Source organism: Anolis carolinensis, chromosome 5 (assembly GCF_035594765.1).
Source record: "Anolis carolinensis isolate JA03-04 chromosome 5, rAnoCar3.1.pri, whole genome shotgun sequence".
In the NCBI taxonomy this organism is placed as follows: Eukaryota; Metazoa; Chordata; class Lepidosauria; order Squamata; family Dactyloidae; genus Anolis; species Anolis carolinensis.
The window spans coordinates 104,688,217-104,696,437 of NC_085845.1; the positions used below are offsets into that span (position 1 = coordinate 104,688,217).

At 40.0% G+C, this 8,221-nt stretch overlaps 1 protein-coding gene across 2 annotated transcripts in view; it reads left to right on the forward strand.

Annotated features, from left to right (window-relative positions):
• The window catches only part of otop1 (otopetrin 1), a 39,039-nt gene extending 31,084 nt beyond the window's left edge, over positions 1-7,955 (forward strand). For both annotated transcript variants that reach the window (XM_003224153.4, XM_016995578.2), the window contains 2 exons: positions 2,955-3,901; positions 6,947-7,955. In XM_003224153.4, coding sequence (XP_003224201.2) covers positions 2,955-3,901; positions 6,947-7,117 — 1,118 coding nt within the window. In that variant the 3' untranslated portion in view covers positions 7,118-7,955. The remainder of the gene's footprint in view (positions 1-2,954; positions 3,902-6,946) is intronic.
• The last annotated feature ends 266 nt before the right edge of the window (positions 7,956-8,221 follow it).

Here is an 8,221-nt window from a genome sequence, read left to right on the forward strand (position 1 = left end):
GTCTAATATAGCAGTTTGAACTTAGAGGTGCAATTCTGGAGACCAGGGTTCAAATCCTTGTTTGGTCCTGGAGACCCACTGGGTCACTCCAGGCAAGCCTCTCCTCTGAACATATCCTCTGCCAAGAAAAAAATGTGATAGGGTTGCCTTAGAGTCACTATAAGACAAGAATGAAGGTGTGCAACAACAAAAACTAGATATTGTAGGAAGGGAGCAAAATATTAACTATAGAATAAATATTTTGTTTCTTCTTTTAGATCTCTTCCTCTGTTCCTTGAATTATTCAGTTTATCTGATCTCTTCCACTTGTTATGATCATACTTCTTTTCCTTTCCCCTCTCTTTGTTGACACCATATTTTGTTACTGACTTCTATTTCATGTCCTTTTGCTTTTCTAGTGGCTTCATTGTTTTGCTCCCACATGAAGTGTGATCATTTTTAAGGCTCTTGGTGGACTGTAGGCATCCAATTGGTTACGCTATTCCTTGAACTCAGATTTCAATTCAAGGTGCCTTCCAGAAGAGTCTAGATAGCTCAATATGACTTCAACATTGAATAATTCTTTAGCAACTGTGTATAATTTTCAAAGGCTGGCACCATACATGTTTCCACAAAAGAGAGTCTCCTGTATACAGTGGAGCTTATAAGAAATCATGTGTTGGTTATAGCAATCATTTTAAATACAGGCATCTATCTAAAGCTAGTAATTGTAAAGCTCGATTTTCATTAGAGCCATTAAGTATCCATCTCTCTCTCTCACTGAATCCACTGAGTTCTATAAGGAACCATGATTTAATCTTTCCCATCTTCTATCTATGTAAACTTTGTATTTGGAGTATTTATAAATTACTAGCTGTACCTATCCATGCGTTGCTGTGGCCTAGTCTTGTTAAATGGGAAAGAAAGGATAGAGAAAGAGCAGGTTTCAGATATATGTGATTTCACAATGCTTGTGGGCAGGCAATATTTGTGGTTGTTCCATTGTCTGTGCAGATATAGAGATTGTGTAGTCTGGCGACTCTAGAACACACAACATATTATTATCTATGTGAGAAGCAATCTGTGTCTAGATGTAAACCACAGCATTCTAAAGATTGCCCCTGTATGTAAATATAGATGGATGGATGGATATAGATCTCTTTCTTTCTCTGCCCTCCCTTTGGGGAGAATGACAAGGGGTGTGGCTTCCTCATGAGCTGTGCCCCCATGTTATTTTCCTGCTGGGAGAGACCATAGGTCCCTCCCAGAAAGCGACCCCAATGCCCCCAGTAATAGAGCCACAGTGCTTTATTATTGCTATTGTTGTTAGAGGGTTGTTAGAGACGTCCCCCTCAAGTGTAAGGAGGGGCATCCTAAATGTCTCTCATCCCTTCTCTCTCAGTCACTCACCCTCAGGCCTCAGGCTGTTGCCTTGGAAGCAAGATCCCCATCCTGAAGCAGAAGAAGGCTCTTCCTTAATGCCTTCCTTCCCTTCCCGTCAGTTAGTCATTCTCAGGCCTCAGGCCTCCTTGCAGGGAGACAATTCCCATTGTGCCCCATTTCCGAGGCAAAAGGAAAAGCCCTTCTTCCCCTCCACTGCCTTCCTCCCTTCCCTTTCCCCCACTGCTTCCAGTTTTGCCTCAGTCCTCACTGTCTCCATGTGCCCTTCCCATCCTTTCCTAAACAATCATTTATAGTACTGCAGCTGTTGCTTGTTTGTCCAGCAGATGGTGCTGTATGTGACCCAAAGCATGGTTTTACCTGTCTCAGGTGTGACAAGTGTGTAATAGTAGGTATGTGAATATCTTTAAACACTCACCAGTTCAAATGCTACATTGTAACCAAATTTTGTAGCATGAAGTGAAGTAGTTTGGGAGATATGAGGTCTCTCACAAATGCACATTACATTTTTATTTATTTAGATATATTTAGTATATTTTTCTCACAATAGTGCAGTTAAATTTATCACTGTTCTTTTCATTTTATACAGAGAGAAAGAGAGGCCATGAAAGACCAATTTGCCCAAACCCAAATAATGATTTCTCAATAGGAGGACTCTCTCATAGTCTCCACCCTACTGGTTGTGAACCATTGATATAGAACAGTTTCCTGACTTGAAGCTCTTTGTTGCTGTTTTCCCAATCTGCAACTCCTATTGCATATTTCTGATTACTGTATTACTATATTGTTACTAATAGGTGCAATTGCCTTTATGTTCTGGAATTAGGGAAATCTGAATCCTTTTTTCCCCTGAGTGCATACATGTTATTTTCTATGGCTATTAATAATCCATGTATATGGTTAAAATGGTATCTGCTGTAAATTATAATACAAATAGAGATTACTGTGCAAAAATATTATTTAGAATGTTGTGAATATAGAGGAATGATTAATTTGCAATAAGTGTCAGTTTAAAAGTTAAATGTGTTGATAATATTTAAATTTGCATATATATAATATTTTAGATAGGCAAAAATTATAAGTAAATTTGGTAAAAAAAAATCAGCTAGGACATTTATTTTTTTGGGCGCAGCAGATTAAACCGCTAAGCTGCAGAACTTGCTCACTGGAAAGTTGGCGGTCAGATCCACGGGATGGAGCGAGCTCTCTCTGTTAGCTGCAGTTTCTGCCAATCTAGCAGTTCAAAAACATGTAAATGTGAATAGATCACTAGGACCACTTCATGGAGCCACATGATCTTGAAGGTGTCAACAGACAGTTCTTTGTCTTAGAAATTGAGATTAGCACTGACCCCCAATGTCAGATTTGTCTAGACTTAATGTCGAAGGGAAACCTTTAGCTTGGGACATTTATTGTGATGCCATAGTTGAAGAATGGAACGATTTACTGTTCCTTTTAAATATTTACTTTAGTGTCAAACTCCCAGTCGTGGAGGTTCACAAGGCTATGGTGATGCAGGGAAGTGATATTTATAATGCACTTGAATAACACTATCTCCTTTTTTTGTTTTGTAGAATTGGATGATCATGAACCAAACTGTAATTGTAGCATCCAAGGCCTCTGTTCCATATTTTCCCAAGGAGTATACTACTTATACCCCTTCAATATTGAATATCACATTTTAGCATCCACAGTGCTCTATGTGCTATGGAAGAATATTGGACGCAACATTGAACATGTTCACCAACACAAGATGGCTTTTAAGTTTCAAGGCAAAACAATGGGCACTATTTTGGGACTAGCTGTGTTCATTACAACTATAGCAATTGTTGTTGTCTATTTGATTCAGATTGGGCGTTCGAAAATAAAGAGTGAATCAGCACTTAGGATGTTTTATTTGTATGCTATCACCGTACTGACACTTATGTGTGTAGCTGGGATAGTTGCTCTCCTGATTTACAGATATGAAAACAAATCACTGGATGTTTCAAAAAATCCCGCTAGGAAGCTTGATGCAGACTTACTGGTTGGAACAGCTTCAGGATCCTGGCTTCTTTCCTGGGGTTCCATTCTTGCAATTATCCTTGCTGAAACCCATCCTGCCTACACATGGTTCAATCTGCCCTATTCCATTCTTGTCATAATTGAGAAATATATTCAGAACCTCTTCATCATTGAATCCATACACCGTGAACACGAAAAGGTCAACGATGACATTAAAACACTCCGGATTGCTACGGTATCCAATGGAAGCACTCTGTCCCTAGCCCCTTCCTACAAAGAAATATATAATGGAACCAGTGGCATTGACAATGGCAAGTTACCACAAGTGGTCAACGGAAACTGTATTCTGCCCGAGAGCAATGGAAGCGGTTCTTTAGATGAAGAAAAAAGTGACACCAGTGCGCCAGTCACTCCCTCTACCTCTGATTTCTCACTAAACAGCAAGAAACGACCTATCAGCAACAAAAGGACCATCCTGATGAATATTGCTGCATTTTTGTTATTGTGCAATCTCTCAGTAAGTTAATTTACAACAATAATGCCAATTAACTTAATACACACAGTGGCCAGTGGACCACAAACCAAAACCCCTGATTGTGCCTTTAACAGCAGTTTATCCTGCAGGTATTTATTTAGCATACATATCAAGCTACTGTTAAAAGCAGAGCTATGTACAGAGAACAAGTGAAAAGGTGACAATTTTGTACAGCAGTTCTGCCTCTCTGTGTCTTCACAACACCCCATTCAATTGAACAGAGATTGTATTATACCATTATTCTTCTGATTCATGGGATTTTCTGGGATTCCCAGGCAAGATTTCTTTTTAATATGTTCTATAGTTTTTCAACCCTGGTGGCACAGTGGGTTAAACCACTGAGCTGCTGAACTTGCTAACCATAAGGTCAGCGGTTTGAATCTGGGGAGTGGGGTGAGCTCCAGCTGTTGGCCCCAGCTTCTGCCAACCCAGCAGTTTGAAAACATGCAAATGTGAGTAGATCCATACGTACTGCTCTGGCAGGAAGGTAACAGCACTCCATGCAGTCATGTTGGCCACTTGACCTTGGAGGTGTCTGTGGCTTAGAAATTGAGATGAGCATCAATCCCCAGAGTCGGAGACAACTAGACTTAATGACAGGGGAAACCTTTACTACCTTATAGTTTTTCAATATTTTTACAGGCTAAGAAGAAAGATGAAGGGGGGAAAAAGATGAAAAAGCTATATCAGGCATGGGCAAACTTGGGCCCTCCAAGTGTTTTGGACTCCAACCCCCACAATTCCTAACAGCTGGGAGTTGAAGTCCAAAACACCTGAAGGGCCCAAGTTTGCCCATGCCTGAGCTATATGTATCATGCCTTTTGATTACACTATGCAAGATGATTTTTGTTCCTGGCTTATAAATGTCATTTCCTAATTGGCTCTTATCATAAAAAACATGGAAAAAGTTTATGAAACTGCAAAAACTTTGTTTTTGTGGGACTTCCTGCCACACATTTCACTATAGTTTTTCAATGAATATCTCGAGTCTGAACCAATTCAACATATTTTGTGGCAGCCACAAAGACGAAGTTTCTGGAGTATAACAACTACTTCTAGAGTAACTACTGTATGATTAAACAGGAAATAACACTAGGGGCCTCTGGTGGCACAGTGTGTTAAAGCACTGAGCTGCTGAACTTACGGACCAAAAGGTCCCAGGTTCAAATCCCTGAAGCAGAATGAGCACCCTCTGTTAGCCCCAGCTCCTGCCAACCTAGCAGTTCAAAAACATGCAAATGTGAGTAGATCAATAGGTACTGCTCTGGCGGGAAGGTAACAGCGCTCCATGCAGTCATGCCGGCCACATGACCTTGGAGGTGTCTTCGTACAACGCCGGCTCTTTGACTTAGAAATGGAGATGAGCACCAATCCCCAGAGTCGGTCACGACTGGACTTAACGTCATGGGAAAACCTTAACCTTAACCTAACACTTTCAAACCAGGAACAGAAAAAAATTAAATTTTGTTACATAATATTATTGTATCTAGGAAATGTGTACTAATGGTTGTACTTAATTGAAACTTGGATCCTTTCTACACTGCCATATAAAATCCACATTATCTGCTTTGAACTGGTTTATGTGGCAGTGGAGACTCATATAATCCGGTTCAAATCCAGTTCAAAGCAGATAATCTAAGATCAGATCCTGGGATATCATATAGGGCAGTGCAGAAACGGCCTCAGGCAATCATATGTCATCTGTATTGGGCCGGATGTGATGTATTTGAAATATTCATAGGGTATACTCTTTGACCTCAGCAGTGAATCCCAATTTTGAAAAAGTTAAGTATACTTCAACCACATTTCAGTTGCTTAGCTTCAAAGATGCTGCATGGCTTTGTTGTTAACTCATCCTAAAAAGAACATAAATCTGGTTATTTCAATGGCCTTTAATATAGTAGATGAAAGATTCATTTTCTTTGGATGTTTCAAAAGTGGTATGACTACACAGGACATCCAGAAACCATTTGTGTTGTTCATTACTATGTTGGGGCAACATTTTGTAAGATCCAACATGAGGGGCCTTCTTGTTTTACCCCATGCTTTTCCTCCAAACAATGGAATCCATGTGTAAGAAGAGGCCGATCGAGTGGGGAACCTAAAGAAGAATGAGATCATGAAACTGAATGATAGCACATAGACACTCCTACTGCCAAGAAGTCTTTATGACGCCTGTGCAAAACTAGTGACCCCACAAACACACTCATCCAGCCATGAAAGGGGGAATCAGAGAGGCATTAGTGATAGTGGCAGTAATAGTGGCCTATATTCAAGTGCTCACATATTGTTGAGAGATCAGAAAGTAGGAGCAATGTGAAGCCCAATTGTTTTTAATTGCTATTGGAACCAATCCCCGGTGGCGCATTGGGTTAAACCCTTGTGCTGGCAGGACTGCTGACCAGAAGGTTGGGTTGCTGACTTGAAGGTTGGCGGTTCGAATCCGGAGAGAGTATGGATGAGCTCCCTCTGTCAGCTCCAGCTCCCCATACCGGAACATAAGAGAAGGGCAATTGGCACCTGGTTGTCCCGATTAGCTGGTGACTTGGGACTCTTTCAGGCCACCCTGCCGACACACCTTTTTTTTTCGTGTCAGGAGTGACTTGAGAAGCTGCAAGTCACTTCTGGTGTGAGAGAATTGGCCGTTTGCAAGGACGTTGCCCAGGGGATGCCAGAATGTTTTGATGTTTTTACTATCCTTGTGGGAGGCATCGCTCATGTCCCCGCATGGAGCTAGAACTGATAGAGGGAGCTCATCTGTGCTCTCCCCGGGTTGGATTCGAATCTGGCAGCCTTCAGGTCAGCAACCCAACCTTCAACTCACAAGGCTTTAATCCACTGTGCCACCAGGGGCCGACACACCTGAACTGATATAATTTGAATTCTCTAAATATAAAGTGGGCTGCAGTTAATGAAAACCTATACCTAATAAACCTTTAAAGTTTTGATACAATTTCTTTTCCACTATTATCTCATGGGGATTGAAGCAATTACACCCATTTTTGTTGCTTTTGTTCTCTTTCATAGCTTTGGATTCCTCCCGCTTTTGGCTGCCGCCCTGAATATGACAATGGATTGGAAGAAATGGTTTTTGGATTCGAGCCTTGGATCATTGTTGTTAACCTTGCAATGCCCTTTTCGATTTTCTATCGGATGCACTCAGCAGCCGCCCTTTTTGAGGTCAGTTGCAAAACATGACGTCCGTGAATACAATACTGTGGATGGATGAGAAGTTGACAGGATAGAGATCTTATCGAAATAGAGTGTGCAATCATTTGAATGAATAGAAGATGAAGACGATAAAGACATTCATTGCATGGAACACGTCATACCTCATCAGTCACACTCTCTTGATAGACTAGGCAATCATTAATACTGTCCCTGTATTTTTTATGTCTTCATAGCAAAGTTCTAGCCATGATTACTCAGAGGTGCATTTCATTATGTTCACTGAAGTTTACTCCTGTGCATAGGATTGCAACATTATTTAACAAAAACATGACTGAACTTTTCATCGACTAACCATTTGAAGTCCACTATAAAATATATTCCAGATATTTATTTATATTGCAGTTTTCTTTGAGTTTGTTGAGCTCTGTTGTCCACAATGAAACATGTATGGCATGGTTCTGCTACATTGTCAGCACAATCCTATACATGTTGGCTTAAAAGTAAGTCCAGTTTAGTGTGTTGGGACTTACTTACCTGTTGGTAGATACAGGATTATGTTTTAAATTGCTTTTAAGTCCCATGACTATAAGAGGAAATAATTAAACAATGGGACTCTAAAATGTGCCTTCATCATATGCAGAAATCTAAATATTGATTCAACCTATGATTAATTTAATGCTTGAAATACTGAAAGCAGTGTTAATATTTCATAAGACTACCTACCTACAAAACTAAATATCAGATATCAAAAATGTATGTATTATGATAAACCTTGGCATCAGAATTGTTTTGTACATGTTCTGTATATTTTTATATTTGTTCATGAGATGAAAATCAATAAATAATGGAGTTATTTTTCATTCCACCCCTTATATTCTGTTATTTTTTAACAGCAAAGACTTCCCAAGAACAAAAGTAAAGCAATGTTTTAATAATATGTGTATTGGGATTTCGGCTGTGTTGGCCCCACATTTTACTGAGACTTGTAAAATGTTGACTTGTTGGAAACCATTCAGGCAAAGTTAAGAATCAATTATCAGAGATAAGGGGGAAATTCTTCTGAGCACAACACTTACCATCTTAATCAGCACGTTGAATGGTGTGTTGAGAATTCTTGCGGTCATCTCCAAA